General features: G+C 37.3%; 1 protein-coding gene across 1 annotated transcript in view; it reads right to left on the bottom strand.

Annotated features, from left to right (window-relative positions):
* Positions 1–22,359, bottom strand: part of PCLO (piccolo presynaptic cytomatrix protein) — a 319,356-nt gene that overhangs the window by 105,767 nt on the left and 191,230 nt on the right. The window contains exon 10 of the mRNA XM_042872716.1: positions 5,955–6,080. Coding sequence (XP_042728650.1) covers positions 5,955–6,080 — 126 coding nt within the window. The remainder of the gene's footprint in view (positions 1–5,954; positions 6,081–22,359) is intronic.

Below are 22,359 nucleotides of genomic sequence, written 5' to 3'. Positions count from 1 at the left end.
TGTCTCTTAAAACTCATGGTTAAGATCTGCTGCCTGTTGATCTTCCCACTGACAGATGACCAAGACCAGTCAGTATTACATTTAAGTCCATCTGTAATTCAGGATAAAGAGGGAAGTGGGGCAAAAGGAGTAGGGGAAGAATAGTGACTTACTACTTCTGTTTAGGTTTTCAAATTATTTAGGTACCCATGACCATTCCAGCCACACTCCATTTTCCAAGCAACATCCAAAGTATGTCTATGATATGACAAGAGAGAGTTTCAATAAGATGAACAGACATTACATACTATTTCCTTCATCAAAGGAAACTTTGGAAATTGGGTCTAGTCTTTTTCAGCCCCTGGGGGAATCCAAACTAGTCCAAAAGTACTTTGAAAAAGTTGCATAAAAATCTTTTATTTTTTCTGCTCTTTTCAGACTGCTAAGCAGCCCAGTTACATGTCCCGCTGTCCTTCCATGAGGATTTATGTCACCTCTTTCTGATGCCAGAAAGGCATAAAAAACTTGGATAATTGTGATTGAAAAATTATTAGCTGAAAGCATACGAAGAACATCCATGAGGCGTGGCTAAGATGGAATAGCTTCTGGAAGTTGGCTAATTTCCACTTTTACCTGGATAAAAAATGAAAAAGCTGCTTTATTTCTGGATTTTTTTGCTCATAATCCAAAAATACTTTGCAGACTAAACAGTGATGCTAACAGTCTAATAGCCTCTATATGATATTTCTTATATCCAAACATCTTAATTATAATAGACAACCAAAGTAGAGTTCATAATCTCCCTAGATTAGCCATCTTGTCTCTGATCTTTAGCCTTATTTGCATTTCCCACAGAGGAAGCATTGCAGGTAGCATAAAACTCAAGATGTTTCCAGTTTATGTGGTTTATGCAGACTGCACATTGTGTTCTTGTGCACAAGGAATTGTACATGAACCACAAACCTGCTAGTTGTCTTTCAGCTCTCACTTTTTGACTCCCCTAGACTCAAAGTTGCTAAATATTTCATACTTCTGCATCTTTCATATTTCAGTCACATTTCTGAGTGGTCAAATGTGTGCTGTTGTTTTCTTGGGGCTTTTTTTTTGGTTTGTTGGTTGCAGATTTGTTTGTTTCTTTGTTTCTTCATTCATATGTAACCGTAGAAGATTACTACCTAACACAGCAGTTTCTCTCTTTGCCATCCCCTATACTTCTTTATCTACTATCTAAAGTAGATAAAGTACATAAAGTAGTATCTAAAGTATCTAAAGTAGATAAAGTAGTATCTACTTTATATACTATCTTTATCTACTCTTTATCGCAATTTTCTTTTTGACTAATCTGCCTGTCTTGGAAATAATGAAGACCTGTGGTAATGACACCTGCATCTGTCTAGACATGGGTCTTAATGAGCCATGTGTATTTGTTTTCTGCCTTCAAATAATCCTCTTACATTCTTCTACAGCATTGCCAGAGGCTATGGGCTGCTTCCTCCTCCAGAGGAAGAAACAGAAGTGTGGCAATCTCACTATAATCGTTTTTGTTGTGAACTTGTGTGACCCACTTGTTCTTAACTCTCCATTTTGAGAACTCAAGTAGCCCCAGGCTTAGGCGGGAGAAAAAGGCTCCCTGTCTGGGCCTAAAGCTTACAGGAAAGCACATTCAGGATGTTTAAATTTGTATCACAAGCCAAAGTCTGCCCCATAGGTGAGAGCTGTATTGCATTGTGGTTATGGCAGACTTCTGATAAGGCTTTCTGTGTCTTCCTCCTTTAGAGAATTGAAACTGAGAAAACTGACTGCTATCTGAAGTCCATAGAGGTAATCCAGGCAGTTCTTTTCTCCTATCTTTTTCCTCTTTATGTTCAACGTGGAAAACACTCCTTATTGATCTAGATGTGTCTCTCTTTTGCCAGTAACAGCATGATGATTTGGTACACACTGATCACCTCATATGTCAGTCCTGAAGTGGAAAGATACATGAGAGCAAACAATGAAAAACTTATTTCTCCCCATACTAGCTTAAAATCTGAGAGGGAATTTGAGTCCATGGCTATGGCCTCTCATAAAAGTCCAAGGAAAAAGTGTTTAGTTTCTCTCTGAGGAGTGATTCTAATGGTTTTCACCTCATATTAGGCCATTACAAAGACAGAGACTTAGAGTTGTGCATCTAAGGTCTTACAAAAGGAAACTCTGACACTTGAATATGTAAGAATATGTAAGACCTTCTATTGAAGTTGGAACAAGAGCAAGAATAGAAACATGCATGGGGAGACTTCAGGTTTATTTTCTGAAGGCATTCTAAAGTTCTGAGATTGCAAAGATTTCTAAAGATGAGAGAGGACTCTGATACGCACAATAAGGAACTGGCCATTCAAAATACAGTCCAGAAGAGAACAGGTCATGTCACCTTGAGAACTTCCAGAAGAATGGAAAGCAGCCTATCCAGTTGAATCCTAAAAGATATTGGTTATATTTAATAACTTATCACTTATATGCAGACTTTGATGTTGAAGACACTGGATGTGCTTTGTCAACCTCTTGTTACCTGTCATCAGGCTGCAGTCTGCTTTTCTTAGAGTATCTTCATGATGTTTTGTGAAATATCATTTCTTGTACTCTAATGGAGTAGTTATTAATCAAGATCAAAACAACTGTCAAAGGATATGGACAAAGGGGCAGGACACCATTAACTGCCACAGAACTCTCAAATGGCAGTACATTTTCTCTCTTCAAACCTTTGTAACTACTTAAACTGGATGGCTTTATATTTCACTGTATGTACATATATACATCAGGAGGAATTTCTTCTAATATCATTGGACCAGCTTCAAGATGGGGAATTCTAAAATATCCTTGTGTATTGAATATTTTTATTAAATTATAAAACACTGAATTCAATCAAACTGAATTCTCAATTATACGTGATGATGAGACTCTGTCTTCATTATATACCATTTTCTTATTTTTATGTTTGAGAAGATATTATTTGAAGTTGGTATATGTTGTACTCATTATGCTTCTGATAATTTTACAAAAAGCTGATCAGTACCATGGTTGCTGATGACTGGAGGAAATACAGTAAGATTACCACAAATCAAATTCACCATTAGCAAGTTCAGACCATGCAAGTCTCCTAGGATCATCAGAAGACCAGAAAGGCAAGGATTCTCCTCTGGATTATGGTGTTAGCTAGCTTAAGCATTGCAAGGCTCATTTATTGAAAGCTTGGAACAATGACTCTCATAGTTCACAAGCACCTAAGCTTTCCAGTCAACCTGTCAGAATGGTCCAATGAAAGCACTGGAATGCTGAAGGCATGCAGTAACTCCATATTACTTGGTAATACACATTAATATTTTACTTCTGTGCTTTACTCTAGTTTCTTATGTTTCTGAAAAATTCTGGCAGTATAAAATGCCATTTCCTATGTAGATTTACCCGGAAGAATATAACTGAACTATTTCTGTCAACACAAGAGGGAGCACAGACACATCTATCAAATAGTTCCTGCACTTGATGAATTCAGTGGAATGAGTCTTCCACCTCCAGTTTTTTGTGATGCCAATGAGTGATGAGTCAGATATATTTTTGACATCTGAAAGTAATTCAAGTTGAGAAAACCGAGGAAGACTGGTATTTGCCAGTCAGAACTATAAATAAAATTGTCATCACTAACAGACTCCTCCAAAGCTATTTAAATAGGCTAAAATGTTATGGATTCCTATTCCCTAAGGACAGAATGCTATCTGTATTTTAAAATGTATCATTTCTTCACAGATGTAGTCACGCAGACAGTGGGTAGGACATTGCTTCCATTACAACCACAGTAAATCTATCCTTTTCCTCACTCTACCAACAGGATTTTCAGATGAAGAATAAATGGGATGGGATGGGATGGGATGGGATGGGATGGGATGGGATGGGATTTTTTGCAGTGAATTGTATTCTTGGAAAGGCTAACGAGTTGTGATATTAACTTGCATGACATTGTTCAGTTGATGAGTAGGTATGTTCACTACTTTGAAGTCAGACAGCATTTTAGCACATAAAGTGACTCATGATTACTCTACAAATGACTAATATGAAATAATTGTCATTTACAGATAACCACATATAAAGCTTTCTGTATGTGATGTGAGAAAGAGTCAACACCTTGATAAGATATTTATATGAATAAATAAATTTAAAAAAGCTTCAAAAAGCATCATGTAAACAGAAAGGAAAGCAAGCTACCCTGTTTGAATTTCTCCAGTAGTTACTGTGAATTCAAGATGCTCTTGAGCACTGCTAAAAAAACAGCCATATGGTGAGGAAGAAGTACTTTAAACCTCAATTCTCAGAAGAGCTCCCAGTGAGAGGAACCAAAAGTGTGGAGAAAATTCCAGGTGCTAATTGCTCATCCTCCTTCATGAAACATCCAGTCTTTAGGAAATACGGAATAACTGTATTCTCCTCATTACCTGCTTGCTACTGCATGATTCAGTGCAGCTATGAGAGACTCACTTCTTTCTATGGAGTGAGCCAAAACAAATACAAACTTCAGAAGACAATCAATTAAGAACAATTCTTTCATTACTTACGTGCAATAAATAACATCCTTCTACCATTTGATAAGTAAGATACTACATGTTTAATCTGAATGATAAAATCTATTCCATAGGGAAAAAAAGAAAGATATCTTTGTATATCATTCCTTTGCCCTAACTTTAAGTTAACAATGACAGAGGTGTATGTGCTCTCTTTTATGTAAATCTTTAAAATATTGACCAAAAACAAAAACCAAAGCAAACAAACAAACAAACAAAAAAAGAAAAACAACCACCAAGGATGTAAAAAGTGCTAGGAACGACATGAATGCAGAGGAGACTGTGCTGTTATAAATACACTTTTGAACTATTCTATAACCCAGTTACTTCGCTGTTCTATTTGTAAACTACTTTTGATTTAATTGTGACTTCTGTTGCATGTTTTCTATTCAGAAAGTTTACGTGAATTGAATTTTACCTGGGAGAACTATTCTTCTTGCTTGCCTTCTTTCTTTTGCCATCATTTTCTGGATAACCATTTTTATTGAAGAAATACAAATAACTAGATGAATTATTTAAAAACACACTTTATATTTTTGTCCATGGACGCCATTTCAGGTGCATACATATATTCTTATAAGAAAAAGGAACTAGTTATAGAAAGATCATTTATGTGACTATGCATAAAATGTTATTAGAAGGAATTATCACATCTGCTATAATACCTGATAATGTAAAAATTACTCCGCATATATTTAACTTTAGTTGTGTAAAGGTAGCTGTTTGGTGTAATGCAATCATCTTAGAGTGAAGTAAATGAGGAAGACACTCCCACTTCTTGAAATAGAAGTCTATGAAAGATGAAATGAATTGCCCTTGTGTAGATGCTTCTTTTTCTCCATTGCCTGTTGACTCTTTTAAACTGGAAAATTAAAATGAACGAGATGAATTCAGTCAAGTCTGACTTTAGGGATCATCACCAAAAAAGGGCTAGTGTGTGTCACAGAACAGAAGTGGACTTGTGATTCATTTGGAAGGCGTGACTAAGAAAAGTGATTCTACAAAGATATACCCAGGTGACCAAGCCAGGTAAACATCTTCAAAATGACACATATCCATAAAATATGTGACACAGTTGGACTCTCTCCGTACAGTCTTACCCCCAATGCAGAAGACAGAATGCTGGCACAAATAAAAGAAGACATACCAGAATACTGCTCACCATGGTAACTCTCTGGCTATAAAAGGCATGAAAGAATCTTCTTTGATTCTTTTTCTGTTTTAAGACAGATGGAAGTTTAAAAGGGCTCTGAGTTACATCTCTGCCCTTGCACAAGATTACATTTGTTATGTGAGAGTAAAACGATATGACAGTATATTATAAACAGTCCTACTGTAGCCCCAATACTCTCTTGCTTCCACTTTTTGATAATGCATTTAGCTTACCTTCTATCAGCTTCCCTGTCTGCTCTGCATTGCCCCCAGGCAAGACCTTGGCAATGTATGCTCCAATTTCTCCGCTGCTTCCTGGAATTTCTTTCCCACCTACAACTCGGATTCCCAGTCCATTGCCTGAGATCAAAAGAAACAGGAAACAGAGATGAAGCAATGAATAATTCATTGGAAAGAAAGAAAGAGACAAATCATCAGTAGGATTTCCTCAACAACTTCTGGATGTGATCAGAAGAATGAGGTCCCATCCATTACATTCTCAAAGAATTAACTTTGAGAGAGTTAGGAGTGTTCAGTTTGCTTTCGGTGAAGGAAAACATTTTCTTGAGTAAATACTGTATCACTGGCATCACACATACAATTCATCCACTAAAACTGCATTGAAGTCCATCTTGCCTTTTTCTGACAGCCCTACTGTACTGTAAAATGACAGTTCGCATGGCAAACCTATTTCAAACAAACCTTAATTTGGAGTATTAATTAAATTCGACTAACAAGCTAGAAATCTATGTGAAGTGTGGATTCACAGGATAGCTTTATCATATGCCGAAAACATGAATACAATTTTGCTGGAAAATTATAGTAGATGAGCTTTTAGAATCATACAGACAGGTTGACAGATCATTGACATTCTCTTGCAAAGCATGTACGTTTATATCTACCTGTATTCAGTAGATACTGATATTTTTGTTAAATATTTGCTTTTAATTAACAGCTTTTACATCAGAAAATGTACAAATTATCAGAATGGAGAACAGCCTACAATCACTTTATGGTAATGCACTATCAAATCTGACATATTTTCTTTTTACTTTAAAAATTACAGAGATTGAAACATTATGTTCACTTTGATTTTCTTAGCTGGAGAGAACCAAATCATTCTCTTATATAGAGGAAAAAAAAAAATAGGAGTGGAAAAAAAGCTTAAAAATACTCTTATAAAGCTAATCTTATGTACTGTCATGCTACCGTGTTACTTAAAAAAAAACATTTTCTGTACAAAAGAAACATGCAAATTCATTCTTTGAGGAAAAAAGAAAATTACACAAGAGATGATTTACACTTGATTTGGGAATGTAAAAGACTTTTTGCTCATTTTTATTGGAACAGTTAAATAATTAATTTTCAAATTATTAAATTTATACTCTAAACCTGCTTAATGATTAAACTAATCAGATATATCAAGTTCATCACACAATTTCTTTGCAAAGTTGCATCTCTTTAGATTTAGGTTTTTCCCAGGAGTACAATTACTGCTTTGATAGCTCAGCTCTGAGATCACACTAGAAGGCGGTTACTCACACTGAGCTCCTGGTCATAGAAGTTTCTACTCGTTTTTCTATCCCAGCTTATCTAAGTTTATATCCTTTGTGACTCAGCTTTCGTCATAACTGCATATGAGACATTTTCAAATAACCATTTTATTTTCTTTTGAATCCCAAACAGCACAACAAAGAGGAAACAAATCCCAGAGTCACTATGAAGTTGAAAATACTCAGCATGAAATTCATACCATGAAATTTCTGAGTAAGTTCCCTGGAATTTTTAGCAAATATGTCCTCTCACTATATGTCTGTCTTTTTTTTTTTTTTTTTTTTTTTTTTTTTTTGTACTTTGAAGACCTGAGCAATATCTTTAACAAAATCAGCTTCTTGCAACCTTTTACTTCTGTGAATGTTAAGTTATGCAAATGTAGTATAAAAGAACGCAAATTTTTGTCAGACTCTCTTTGGACATGATGAGTGAACAGCCATTTTAACAGCAAATTAAGAATTGGAAAAGCATAAATATTTGAGCTTCTGGGGACCCTCTGAAGTAAAAATGCAAAGATATCTATATCATCAGCATAAAACGACTTCACTGTAATACCCAAGTTACAGGCACAGGGAATCACACAGAATCACATAGAATCACATAGAATCACAAGGTTGGAAAGGACCTACAAGATCATCTAGTCCAACTGTCCTCTTATCACCATAACTACCCACTAAGCTACTAAACCATATCTCATAGCACCTCATCCAGATGTCTCTTGAACACTGCCAAGGAAGATGACTCCACCACTCCAGCACTTGACCACTCTTTAAGAGAAAAATATTTTCCTTATATCTAATCTAAATCTCCCCTGGTGCAACTTGTGGCCATTTCCTCAGATCCTATTTGTTTCCTAGAAGAAGAGGCCGATCCCCTCCTCATCAAACCTTCCTTCAGGAAGTCGTAGAGTGCAATGAGGTTTCGCCTGAGCCTCCTCTTCTCCAGACTAAACAATCCCAACTCCCTCAGTCACTCCTCATAAAGCTTGTGCTCCAGAACCCTCACCAGTTTCATTGCCCTTCTCTGGACACATTCATTAAATTTCTGCTATATATCCAACATAGTAGTTAATACTCCTTTAATTATAAGCTCAGTATGGATGATAGTCAATTTACTATTGCTGTTTGGCTGTTTCTAATGCAAATAATTTGAATTATAGATGGGATATGGTGTTCTAAACAATAGCTAAAATTGAATGATTAATGTCTGAATATGTCAGAATAGACAGATATTAAAATTAAGACTCAAAGACTAAAACAAAAGCAACAACAGAAAAAAGGAGATCTGAGAAACTGTGTGTTTGATGATACTTTTAAGCTACCTTCATTCAGTGTGATACATTAGTCAATGTCATTGCAAACAGAGATAGCGAGGTAAATATTTTCTATATATATAGTATACATAAGCAGATTTGAAGTCCAGATTAGTGAACTACTGTATTAATCTTAATATGACATAAGATACGTTAACTGACAAAAATGGAATCTTTGCTGTGAATGAAAGAGGGCACCTTTCTGAACTCTGGCTATTAAATTCTATGGAAAATATCTTCAGGAACACATCTCTTCAAAGGGAATTTTACATACTTAAGATCCAATGCTTTTTAGGATGCTTCAAAGCTAGAAGACTCTAATTAAAGGCAACTGTTTTTACTGATATCCCAAGGCTGTGAGCCTACCCTTCCGTCTAATCTTTACTAAAGCCTTAAGATGCAGCATGCAAAGAAAAACAGAACAAAAGCCTAATCCTAAATTTTAATAACAGAGATCATACAACTAAATTTATTTTTTAAAACAATAAACAAATACAGGTACTAAATCATTACAATTAGCTTATAAGCCATTGATTTATATAATTGAAAGCATAAACACAAGAGCTTCAATGAATATTTAAAATGCTTAATAAAAGATTATTTTACCCCAATTATTTTACTTTATAACTTTCAAAATGACATTTTTCTCTTTATTTCATCTCCTTCTAGACAAAACAAACTTCAGCAATGTATATTCACATGTGTATATTTGAGCAGTGATCAACAAATTGGCACTGATAAATTCTATCACTGGTGAGATGGCAAGGATTCTGCAGAAGTGTTTTAAAATATTCTTTTTTCCATTATCTCCATCACGGGGTACTTTGCATTCAGTCTGACTTATTTATTCTAAACATGTGTAGCAGAGTGTTCTGCAGAACACTGCGAAATCCTATTCCCTTGTATCCCACAGTAGAAAGACAAGATACATGACTCAACTGACAAAAAAAAAATACATTCTGCTTGAGTAGGCTGACCATAAGTTACAGTTTGGTCATGCTTTGCCATTATAGAGATAATAAAGATCAGATCACTGGCTATCAGTAGCTGCTGCTCTGTTCACAAGATAGGTCATGAAATCTTACCATCTTTTTTCTACTTAGTCATACAGCTCTGTAGAACCACTACTGTATAAGTAACTTATGTTTCCTGTTATTGTTTCAGTGTCTAAGGGATGATTAGATGTGACTTTCCAAACAAATGTCAATAACAACCTATATAAATGGCATAAAGTAACTAAAAAAAAAAAAAAAGAGAGAGAGGGAGAGAGAGAGGGAGAGAGAGAAACGGAGTGCAGAGGAACACTGAGTAACTTTTGGCACACCGGGCTTTTTCCTGTCTTTATACAGCATTGAAAAAAAAAAAAGAAAAAAAAAAAAAGTTTGCAAGGATCTTTTTTCTGTATAAAACAAAACAGAATTTAAGCATCAAATGAGGGGATTGATATTGCTTAACTTCTAGGGAAGCCCCATACAGTAATAGCAACTGAATCACTGGCCTGAGAATGCAGCCATGTGACCCAGAAGCTCTGTGCAAACTGTTCATACTCTAACTCAAACAAGTATTTCCTCTGGGCTAAATTTCCAAATGCCTGAAACCATTTGTCTCATTAGATGAACAAAGCAAGGAAAAAAAATCAGGATGTGCTACAGATATTCACGGAATGACTTGGGTTGGAAGGGACCTTAAAGATAATCCAGTTCCAACCTCCTGCTATGGGCAAGGTTGCCACCTACTAGATCAGGCACTAGATCAGGTACTAGACCTGGTCTTGAACATCTCCAAGGATGGAAAATCCAGAACTTCTCTGGGCAATATGTCAGTGCCTCACCATCCTCACAGTGAAAAATTTCCCCTACACTCTCATATAAGTCTCCCCTCTTTTAGTTTAAAACGATTCCCCCTTGTCCTATCACTATCTGCTCATGTAATTTATATCCTTCAAGTACTGGAAGGCTGCAGTGAGGTCTGCCCTGAGCCTTCTCAATGTTGAACAATCCCAGCTCTCTCAGCCTGTCTTCATGTGAGAGGTGTTTCACCCTTGTGACCCTCCTCTGATCCCACTCCAACAGCTCCACAACTTTCTTGTGCTGGGAACCCCAGTACTAGGTGCAGTATTCCAGATGGAGCCTTACAAGGGCAGAGTGGGGAAGAACAGTGACTTCCCTCGCCCCATTGGCCACACCTTTTTTGGTGCAGCCTAGGAAACCATTGGTCTTCTGGGCTGCAAGTGCACACTGCTGACTCATGTTAGATTTTTCAACCACCAGGACCCCAAGTCCATCTCTGCAGAGCTGCTCTCCATGAGTACTTCTTACATTCTGTACACATTTGGCATTTCTGTGATCCACTTGGCTTTGTTGAAACTCATTAGGTTCACATAAGTTCACTTCTCCAGCTTGTCCATGTCCCTTTGGACATCCCTCCCTTCTATCAACTGTTCCACTCAACTTAGTGTTGCACGCAAACTTGCTGAGTGTGCACTCAATTCCACAGTCTATGTCACTGACAAAGATGCTAAAAGAGTACTGATCCCAGCACAATCCTCTTAAGGAAACCACTGTTCACTGCTTTCCACCCAGACATACATCTGCTGATCACAATGCTCCCAGTGTGACCTCCCAGTCAGTTCTTTATACACTGAATGATCCACCCTTCAAATCCATATATCTTCAAGTTAGAGATAAGTATGTGGGGTGGGACCAAGTCAATGGCATTGCAGAAGTCCAGGTAGATAAAATCAGTTGCTTTTCCTTTGTCTACCATCACTCCATCACAGAAGGGCAGCAGACTGGTCACACACAGTCTGCCTTTGGATTATGTCTTCATCTCATGTCTCAATATCTCTTCCAGGAGTATCTTCTCCATGACCTTCCCAGGTGACTGGCCTCTAGTTCCCAAGACTTCCTTTCCCCCTTTCTTATAAATGGGAGTGGTATTTCCTTTTCTCCAAGTCACAGTTACTTTGCCTTGCAGCCATTGCTTTTTAAATATAATAGAGAGTGGTTTGGCAATCACATCAGCCAGTTCCTTCAGGATCCCGGGATACATGTCATCCAGCCTCAAACAGATTCAGTCTCATGAAATGGTCTCCAACTGGCTCTTCTCTTACAGTAGGACATATTTTGCTCCCTCAAGCCCCTCTAACGCATTCAGGGATGTGAGAGAGATGGGAAGCCTTTCACTGAAGGCTGAGGCAAAGAACTCATCAAGTAACTCAGCCTTCTCCATGTTTGTTGTAGCCAGTTTTCTCTTTTCATTTATCAGAGGGTGTTCACTCTCTTTCTATCTCTTCTGTACCTGTAGAATCCAGTCTTGTTATTTTTCATATCCCTTGCCAAGCTCAGTTCCATCTGTACTTTCCTGATCCAACCTCTGCAGGTCTGGACTACATCCCTATATTACTTCCAGGCCACAAATCCCTGCTTCTACAGCCTGTACATGTTCCTCTTTTCCCTCATTTTGACCAGCAGGTCCTTCCTGAATCAGCCATGCTGGTTTCCTGCCTCCTGTCTTTCTTAAGCTGAGGCATGGAGAACTCTTGCGCACTCAGAAAATTGTCCTTACACACTGCCAGCTCAGAACTTCTCCTTTGTCCCAAAAGACAGCTTCCCACAGGATATCATTCAGTAATTTCTTGAATAGCCAAAAGTTTGCTCTTTCAGAATTTAGGGTCCTGACTATGCTTTTTTTGCCTGGACCGTATTCTTCAAGGCCACAAACTCACATGAGTTTGAATGAATTGGCACAAGAAACTCTAAGTAAGAGAGTCAGTAGAAATATGACTCAAATATGACAAGTCACAGCCAGATATAGAACTTTCAGAATTTTTAATACATATTTTAGAAAGTATGATATTTTAGAAAGATGTGTCTACATCTGGATATATAGAGGCAGTATGCCTCTATATATTTGGATTTCTAGAGCCTAAGGTCATGCCCTTCAAGACAGTAGTTGAAAATCATTAGCTATTTCTCTTGATTTCTAGGTGCTTTGAAGTTGAATCTTTACAGAGTAAACTGGAAAAAACTGAATTGGACTTGAATTGAAAAATGCCCATGAGGACAATGACAAGTGTCCTTGTGTAATTTGGAAAGGAAGATATGTTTATGTTTCAACACAGAAATTCGGTTTTTTGTTTCCAAGACCCGAAGCATAGACATACTGCCAAGGGACGTAAAAAAAAAGTCCAAATATGGTCTTCATCACTTTCTAACACTTTCAAAAACAAAATTTGAAACCAGACAGCTGAATTATAGCAAAAAAGGACAATAGTGATCTTTTTTTGGATAAGATGCAGTGGCAGCCATTAAAAAAATGCATGAGGATAAGAAATGAAAAAGAGATATTAGGTACAATCAATTTTGTAATATGACAAAATATCATGCTGCAGCAATAAGAACAAATTTAGACATATGATAGGGTTCTGGTAGGTCCTCATCTGTGGGAACAATTTTGCATCACATTCCACTGTCTGTATGAATAGAATTGTCAGCCACGGGAAACAATGAAAAAGAAAGATCTCTCGTCAAAGAGTTCAGATTTAAAAGTGATGAAAAATAAACTATTTACATATTGTTATAATAAAACAATTTGGAAAGTCTGGAGAATAGACAGAAAGGAAATATGACAAAACAAGCAAAAATAATTTAGGTCAGGCATTTGGAAAGCAACAGGAAAAGAAATGCTTATAGTCAAATCCAGGATAAATTTTTATTTGCCTTATTATTGCTATACAATTATATGGAACACATACTATGACGAGCCATATCAAAGCATGGTTGTCTAGGATAGGTAAAACATTTTCAAGATTGTCCTCAAGAGATTTGTTTTGGCATTTTCTAAGCTCAATTCAAGCAATTCACTTAAATGAAGTTGTTTACTAAAAGCATGATTAAATTTTCTCAGTTATTGTACCTTTTAGCCATTCATAATTAAGGCATAAAGTATACGTGAGGCCAAATCCTGAGCTGATGAAATTCATTTATATTCTGGATGTTTTACTAACATAACATTGATTTATATCAGCTGAGAAAGAGTTTCATGAGGGTTTGTACACTGGTTTTCATTCTGAAAGATCATAAAGTACTTTCTAATTTAGCTTCTTGGGACACTTACTACAGCTCTAGAAAACAAGAGACAAGCTTTTTTTTTTTGACAATTTGTCACATCAGAGTAAGATTACTGATGCATGTTTACTGATAGACACCACTGGTGCAAGAGATGCCACTGACTGACAACTGTGCTCAATTAAGATGTTTTGAACTCTCCCATCCCAATTGCCTTTGCTATTTAAGGGACAGCAACAGATTTAATGTAAATATGATGTAGTAAGTAATATATGTGTATACTGGCTTCACTATAACGTATAAACTAAGGATTTTAGGAAGAAGTAGTTCTATATTAAACTCACAGAAGCATTCACTGCTTCTATGGTTGAACGTGGCTTCCAGACTGCTGGAAGTTATGAGAACATTGCACTCCTGTCCTCTTTTCTTACACATCTGCCATCCATGATAAAGTGCTAAAAAAGGTTGTGTTTGACCTAACGAGACTGCTCTAATATTTACTGCATTTAGGAAAGGTTTGCACTTGTAAGGGGTGATAATTTATACCTGCTGAAAGTCTTTTCCAGGGAGATGCATGGACTTGTCCAACTCAGAGTAATGCTTCTGGTAACAGCCCTGGATGCTGCTAGCCTTCTTCTTCTGCTAGGGTGTACAGTGTGTAGCTTACTTCCTACAGTGACCTTCCCAGTGGCCTCTTCTGCAGATTTTCTTCCCAGCCAAACAGTCCTTGCCTTGTGACATTGTGTGGGTTTTCTCCTCTTCAGGGGTGGGATATGTATTTGTCCTTCAATTTTACAAGTTTTCTATTGGCCCATTCCTTCTGTCAGTCTTGGTCCCTCTAAATGGCAGCCCTGACCTCAAGAATTTTCCATAATCCAAAGCCATCTCTAAGTTATGAAGGTTTACTCCATCATCTCCTCCACATCACTGATAACAGTATGAAATGATGTAAGTCCCCAGATTCATTATGTGCCCTTGGAAAAACACAGCCCATTAACCACTGCTCTCTAAATCCATCTGAACAGCTTTTTAGTCATCACATTGTCCAGACATCCTGACTATATGTAAATGTAAAGCTTCACAAAACATTACAGATTCTTACAAGAATGAACCATAACAGACAATCTTTAATCTGCTCAGACAGTATTTCAGTCAATCATATTTGGCTTCACTGTAAAAAAAAAAAAAAAAAAAAAAAAAAAGACATTTTTAATTCTACAGAATTAGCTTTTGCTTTTCGTTTTTTGTTAATGGTCTTCTTAACAAGGGGAAAAAATTGATTCATATTTCACATAGAGTGAGTCAACTCTCTCATCATAAGAAAGAGTTACATAAATTATGCTCTGCTCATTTGTCACAACTTAATTAGTATATTATGAATCTGGCATATTAGTGATTTTTTATTACAGTGCAAATAACAGGTTAGTTCTAGGAGAATGTTACCAGTTATCTTAACATCTTGGACCAAAACTTAAAACTGTTTGGCTTTGTTTAAGCATTTTGTAAGTAGGTTTCCATGCTTTGACACTATCTATATTTTGTTAACGAAAATAACAAGTAAAGGCTTGAAGACTTACCTTATACTAAATTCTCTTAGTATATTCTTAGTTCTCAACCTAAGTTCTCTTAACTACAACTTTGTGTGCTGACCCTTTATTAAAAACATTGCATAATGTCTCTTGGTACTACAGACTCATACAAACTGTATACAGGTGTTTATGTAACTAATCAAACATTTTTTTTTTTTTTTTTCCAATACAACTCTTAAAGCAAAGAAAATCTGTGTGATATTTGTGCAAATGTGTATTGGCAATGGCTAAACCAAAGCTGCTCTTTGAAGAGTGTGCGTATCGTGGGGAACATTTATGTCCCCACGACATATGGGGCACCTGGTCAATGTTTTGAGGAATCTGTAGAAGATATCACTGCCTGTTTTTTAAAGGTACCCAGTAATGCCTCAGTACAATTCTTCTCGAAGGAAAATCAAAAGAATATCTCAACCAAATGGCTCTGCTGCACAAGGGAATCAACAGATATAGTGCTGCATAGGTATCTGTCATGAATGAGGAATAGTTTATGAAACCATTCAGTGTATAATATCCTTCTTCCAAAACAGATAACACCTGCAGCCACTTAATTCTTTGAAAAAAAACCTGAACTTTACAATGAGAAAAATACTACATGTTTGGGGTGTTTAATTCATTAAAAGAAGTGATATGATATGAATATAAATTGCAGAAAATAAGTGAAAGAATTGTAATTCCTTTGTCATTAAGCTTCAAATTAACTTTTGACTCATTGCTTGGAAAAGTGCCTAAGCTGGCAGCAGGACAGACAGAAGCTTAATGTGTGTTCTCATAAGAGGCATCACAGTGCAGCTGTTCATGCAGTCCCACTGCAAGAACGGAGTTGCCATTTGACAGTTCATTTCTTACAACCACTCAGCCTATGGAGTTGGGCCAGCTTTGTATCTATAAACAGGGAACTGTCCACTAAGACACATGTTGAGACCTTCAGTTCATTTCACATGCTCTCTCCCTGACGATAACAGACGCTACTGAATGAGGTTATAAACTGTATCCAAACACTTCTCATCTGCCTTGGATTTAAACTTATGTCTTTAGGTAATGACATCCCATTACTTCTGTTGTACCAGCTTAGGCAGGTAATAAATCAAATGAAAACAAAATAAAACACAGAAAAATAATGCTTCTACACTTTAAAATGGGGCAGTTAACAAAGTGATTTTGAGTTCATTTTTCTTGTTTGGTTGGTTGCTATTTTAGAATATCAGCACAGTGACACTTGACATGCTGCATCTTATTTGTATTATATAAGTTTGACATCTAAAAAAAAAATCTTGAAATATCTATTACAGAAGGAAAATGATTTATGAATTAAATAATTTAGTAGTCAATTAGCTGCTTAGTAAAATTAATCCCTTAAAATACTCATTTTTGTGACAGGGATGAGGATAAAATATTTATCTACATTGTTGCTTTAAACACTGAACTCTTCATTTCCATATCTAGAGAATTAAATTTTCTCCATTTCAGTGACCTGTAAAATCAGAAATCTTAACCTGATTCATCCTGCTGCCAGACCTCCTGAAAGTGCACACCTAACACACTTCAGAGAACTGACGAAATAAATTGAGAATAGGAGGCAATCATCCTCAAAATGTTACAGCACCCTGCTCTGGAAAATGTATCCAAATCAAAGGGGTATTTGTCACTGGGTGATGTGGAGCAATGTGGTCCTTTCAGCATCCAGTCTTCCCCACTTAGTTTGATTGTTCCATAGCTTCTTCATTATAGCCATAGACATTCATCACATCTAACTTAAGATCTCTACAGGACCAAAATCTCAGTCTAAGACACTTTGTGCTTCCTTTGTAATCAAGAAAGAAAAATAGTGTTATTTGCCCTTTCTAACTGCCTCATTCTAATGTAGTTAGAATAGTATAATTACTATTTTTTATAGCAAGTATTCAAAGATGGGAAAACAGGGTCTTCATTTCCCTCTGAGAGTTGCTAAGATCATTCATATCTCCCCTGAGAAGTGAAACCTTAATCTGGTATCTCTGTGCATTTAACTTTCATTAGTTGGACTTCTGTCAGTTTTGCCCTAATGTCCTTGACATTCATCCAATCAATGACAGACCTTCCTGAGTATCTCCTTTTCTAGTTCTTTAAGAGAAAGTGCTGAGCTGTGTTAGACACAGTTAGAAATTGACAGATGCTATTTCAGTGTCTTTCAATCTCACTGTTACATGCCTGCTTTCCTTTTGGCTTTCAATGAGAAACAGAGGGCTCAGCAGAATTCTAACTCTCAGTAATTGCAGTGATCTGCTTCTGCATCCTTTTCTGCATTAGAGCTATGAAAGCAAATTGCACCTTTATTATCAGTAGACAGATTGATCTCCCAGTTACTTCTCCTCATCTTGTGGTCTCACTAAACTTTCTTAAATAGGTATTCATACACTGAAAAGTGTATAAACAAATGGACCTGCCAAAAAGATTTCACAGGAATCATTTTAAACACACACACTAGTGCACTTCAAATAATGTTTGTTCAGGTAAAAGGAACATAAACATAGAATATGTGGTAGCCTGGCTGTAACAGCTCTGTCTCTTTCTCTTTACTGATTTAGCTTTTGTGCCACATCTCTGATAAGCAGAGAGTGCTTGAGGGAATTATGGTCGTTAATTACAGATTAGATCCTTCCCCAGTGACAAATGACTGCTGGAGGAGGATATTTTTAATGCAAATTATTATCTTAGTTCTTCACAATGCTAAAGCATAGAAAAAGGATAAGCAATCATCTGTGAAAAGAGTCTGAGGACAAGTGACAACTTTTACACTTTTACCCTAAGTCCATTATTACTATGCCATATTCAGTATGGCCTATGACTGTACATAATGTGTTGAGTTTTCTTCCTTGATTAAACATCATATATTCACTGCACTTCATTATTTTGCTGTAAGAACTTACAGGTGAAAGAAGTCTAAATATGAAGGTGAAAGAAGTCTAAACATATTGGGTTATTTGTTCAGAGACTGTAGCTGTGTAGATTTGACACAGAAAAGAATTTCTAATTCTCCTCCTCTTTTCTCTCTGAATAAGTATCCCATGAGTTGGCATGCTTAAGAAATGTGGTGCTGGGTACAAGAATTAACAGCCCTTATAAGAGTATGAGGCATCTCTGACGTGTGTGCAGCCTTGCAGGTACCCCATCATGCTATTAGCTGTTTCACTGACATCACTGCTAGAGTGAAGATTAGGGACACAATCTTCTGCACTCAGTCACTCAGTCTAATTCTCTCTCTCTCTCTTTTTTTTTTTTTTCTCTCTACTATAAAGTTCACAGCTTTTTCTGATTTGTTTCTTTGCTTTTTTTCTCATCAGAATTGAAGAGGATGTTCCATAACATAGACAGCCTGCCTGCCCACAGGTACGTTTTGCTTCTCAGAAGCACAAGACATCCCATATTTGGAAAGGGGATAGTAATTGTGACTGAGTCCCCAGTGAGACAAACCTGCAAGAATTATTTTGACATTCATGCACTCCTTGTACAGAGCTATTGAGATTCATCTACCTCATTGGGAAGAACAGGATGTATTTTTTTCTCCTTGCAACATTTCCAAAGAGTCTGGCCACATTTTAATGTCATCAGCAGCCATGTCCTCCTTTGCCTTCTTCAAATGTTACTCTGAAGTGTTGAAAACCAGAAGAGGAAATGCCGGCAGAATAAAAAAGTACTTATTCTGTTAATGCTAAAGGATCCAAAGGAATCAAGGGAATCTCAGTGAAAGCAAACAGTGAGTTTCTGGAGTGTTAAGTACTGATACATTATCATTCATTGATCACTGCCATCCTTGCTTTGCCAGCTCACCAGAACCATGATGCCAATTCTATTATTTTTTTTTTAATGTTGCAAATTATTTGTCTTTGCAGAGAAAATCCTTGGCATTTCCTTCCTATCCATCAGTCTTGCCTGAGGAAGGGACAGTGCCTACCTTGAACAGAAGAGCTGTGAGTTTTAGATGATGGCATATGCTGGAGTACACTTTCATTTTTCATTCAGAGCTACTGTTCTCTTGCCATCACAATTTTTCATTCTTAAACAACTCATTTATATGCTAAAATTTGATAAATGTTTCAGTGTGCAAAATTATGCCAGATTACATAAGAGACACCAAAGGTATCTGTATCTTTCATTAAGCAAGAAAGCAAATAAATAGAATTCATGTGCACAAAATACGTAATGAGAGAGACTGAATTTTATAGGAATTGGGATTATTCTTACTACTGATATTTATATTGAGACAATTTCTGAAACCCTTATCATACAGTAAGCTCCACTATGGTAACCATGTGGTGAGATATTAGATTGGATATAAGAAAAAGACTTTTATTGATTAGGGTGCTGAGGCACTGGAACAGGCTGCCTCCAGAGAGACCCATTCCTGGAGACATCCGAGGTCAGGCTGGAATTCAAATTATTGATGGTAATAGAAGGATGAAATTTGTTTTGTCCTATACTTGTAGCTGTGGTATAGCTGGTACACACTCATGCTGTGCTTGTGCTTACCCAGCACACATTACTTAAGGTACACTATTTGTGTACTTAAATGTTGATCTATTTTCCCCATGGAGAACCTGGCAGTTTCAGGAATCTCTCCAGGCTGTTCCTGCTGTTAAACTGACCAAACTGCACGTACAGTATTTAAATGATCAGCAGAAACTATTCTTGCTTGTGTTGAAAAGACCACATAGGACAGTCTTTTATGCACAGCCAGAACAGAGGATGCTCTGTGCATACTGTCAGACAATCAGAGCCAATGGATGATGCACACCCTGCCGTGGGCACACAGGACCTGAACACAAGTCCTAGATGTGAGTTCAGGAACTCAAGCATTCAGAGAGTCTTATCCAAGGCAGCTGCAAGAATATTTGGACAGACTCACACTGCCTGGCTGTCCTCTGAGGAGATCCAGGTCCAGCCTTGGGCATTATCATGTTTGTCTTTTTTTCCTAACGTACACTTTTCCTGTGCATATGCAACAAGAATATGGTGAAGAGATAAACAAAAAATGATTCAACACCTCAGTTGGTACTTTTGACAGGAAAGAGGGTGAAGGAGAGAAAGGCAGAGGGAGAGGAAAGGGGGATGGAGAAAGGGTGGGGAAGAGAACAAGAGAGAGGGAAGAAACCAAGAAAAAAAGAAAGAATCCAACCAGCCAGCCATCCAACTACAGCATCTAGATTAATACACAAAAACTTCATTGGTGTCTAGCTGATTAAATGAAGAAGCTGTGGAGGAATCAGAGTATATGTTGTTTGATTTACCATTATTTTAAGAAATTTCTGTTTTGTAATAGATTTCCAAGTCTGCCTCACTGTCTGGCTAATGAGACTTACTAGAAGTTTGCTGATGCCAGTTAATCAAAGTTGAATTTTTAAAGCAAACAAAAACCACATGTGCAGCTCTGGGAGAGCCCACTTTCAAAGTTCAAGGCTCAGCAGGAAGCACTGCGCAGGTAAAGAGCTTTTCTGCTTTAATTCCTGGGCTCTGAGTTGGGGGAAGGAGCGAGTTGTGAAGTCAAGAAGTTACAGTACCTAAAACATGTACAATGAGTGAGAAACATGACAATATCTTCTTGTTCATCTACTCCCTACTGGTACCTTGTTTCACCCTTTCACTCCTCTGCAGAATCTGCACTTCAGTGCTCTAATACTTGTAGGGAAATCTGTATACACTCCACACAGTCGTATGTGTCTGCAGGGCTTCGGGGATTTACCTGGATCACAAACCAAAAGTATGATGGCAGCTGGCATAGCAGTCCAATACAGCACAGCTACAGAAGCGAGCTTTAGCATGGGCTATGGAACCTTGAGGCAATAATCAATCCTGTGTGATCTCATGCTGAGCAGAGCATTAATAAGTGGGAAACCAATATCTACACCTTGGTTGTCCAATCGTCACTTACAAGGTATTTCCCCTGATGCATGGTTGCCAGCAGCACAGCTAGTGGAGAATTTGGAATATTTTAAGTGTAAGTAATTTGACACAGGAGACTCGGGCCTTCAGCAACATTAAGACATGAACTACACAAGGTTGTGTGGCTGTCATTCCACTTGTTCTCATAAGAGAGCAGCTTGGATCACAGCATGACTCATCACTCCCCGAGGCAAAAAAGTCTCCAGGAGGATACTCCTGTTGGCTGCAAGGCCCCAGGCAGGGAAGGCTGACAGAAGTGAGGATGCTGCTTTCAAATGATGCTGCGTGGGTGGAAGGTCCTGATGTATTCCAAAATCTTTAGTGGGTGTTACACTGTGTGACTAGTAAGAAAATGCCTGATAATATATACAGAAAATTCATGTAACACCCTAAATATGAGGTAGATGTGGGGAGTGGGAGTGATCAAGATTTTACTGCCAGAAACCTTGTGTAAACAATATTTAGCAATTCAAGTGAGTTGATGCCACTTTCTAGTTAATGCTGAAGGGAACACCAAAGCTGGCAGTCGGTAATTACTTCTGCACAGAAACAGGGTTTGACACACACTACTGCAATTCTTTAAATGGAAAGAAAGTCTTACGGTTCCAAAACAAACCCACTTAAAAGCACGTACCTCTGAAAGAGACCATGGAAAAACCTCTTAATTTTTTATCGACACTGTATGTGAAAAGAGTGCAATTCCAAAAGTTCCATCAGACAAACCTTACCCTTGCAACATCTGTAACATGCAGTGGTTTGCAACCTGATACCTAAAAGGTCAGACTGCACTCCTGCTTACAGCTGGGAGGGGAATGGACGTAACTTCTGCCACTTTCTTCTCCTTGGCAAGCAGAATCTCATGTGAACATATGCATGAGTTAGGCAAAAGAGAAAAAATCTGAAATTCTGTGAAAAATTTCCCTATGTGAAGATATCACAGAAAAATGGAATCTTATTTTTCCAATAACCTCTTCTGTAGAAGAGTCCCAGTAGCTCTGCAGAAAGAATAAAATTCTCCATTCTATTCCTGCTGAATACCTACATAAGCCTACCTATTTTTCTGATTCCCCTGTTGAATATTACCAAAGCTTCTCCTGAAAAGAATACAGTTATATAAAAAGCAATTGCAAAGCAGACTACTGATATGTACATTACAACAGATTTTCCCTCTGCTCTTAATGTCTACATAGCTTAAGTAT

This window comes from Lagopus leucura, unplaced genomic scaffold, assembly GCF_019238085.1.
Source record: "Lagopus leucura isolate 7727_CA_CO unplaced genomic scaffold, USGS_WTPT01 Super-Scaffold_100008, whole genome shotgun sequence".
Taxonomy (NCBI): domain Eukaryota; kingdom Metazoa; phylum Chordata; class Aves; order Galliformes; family Phasianidae; genus Lagopus; species Lagopus leucura.
The sequence above is the reverse complement of the archived record's forward strand: the minus strand, read 5'-3'. Positions and strand labels throughout refer to the sequence as shown.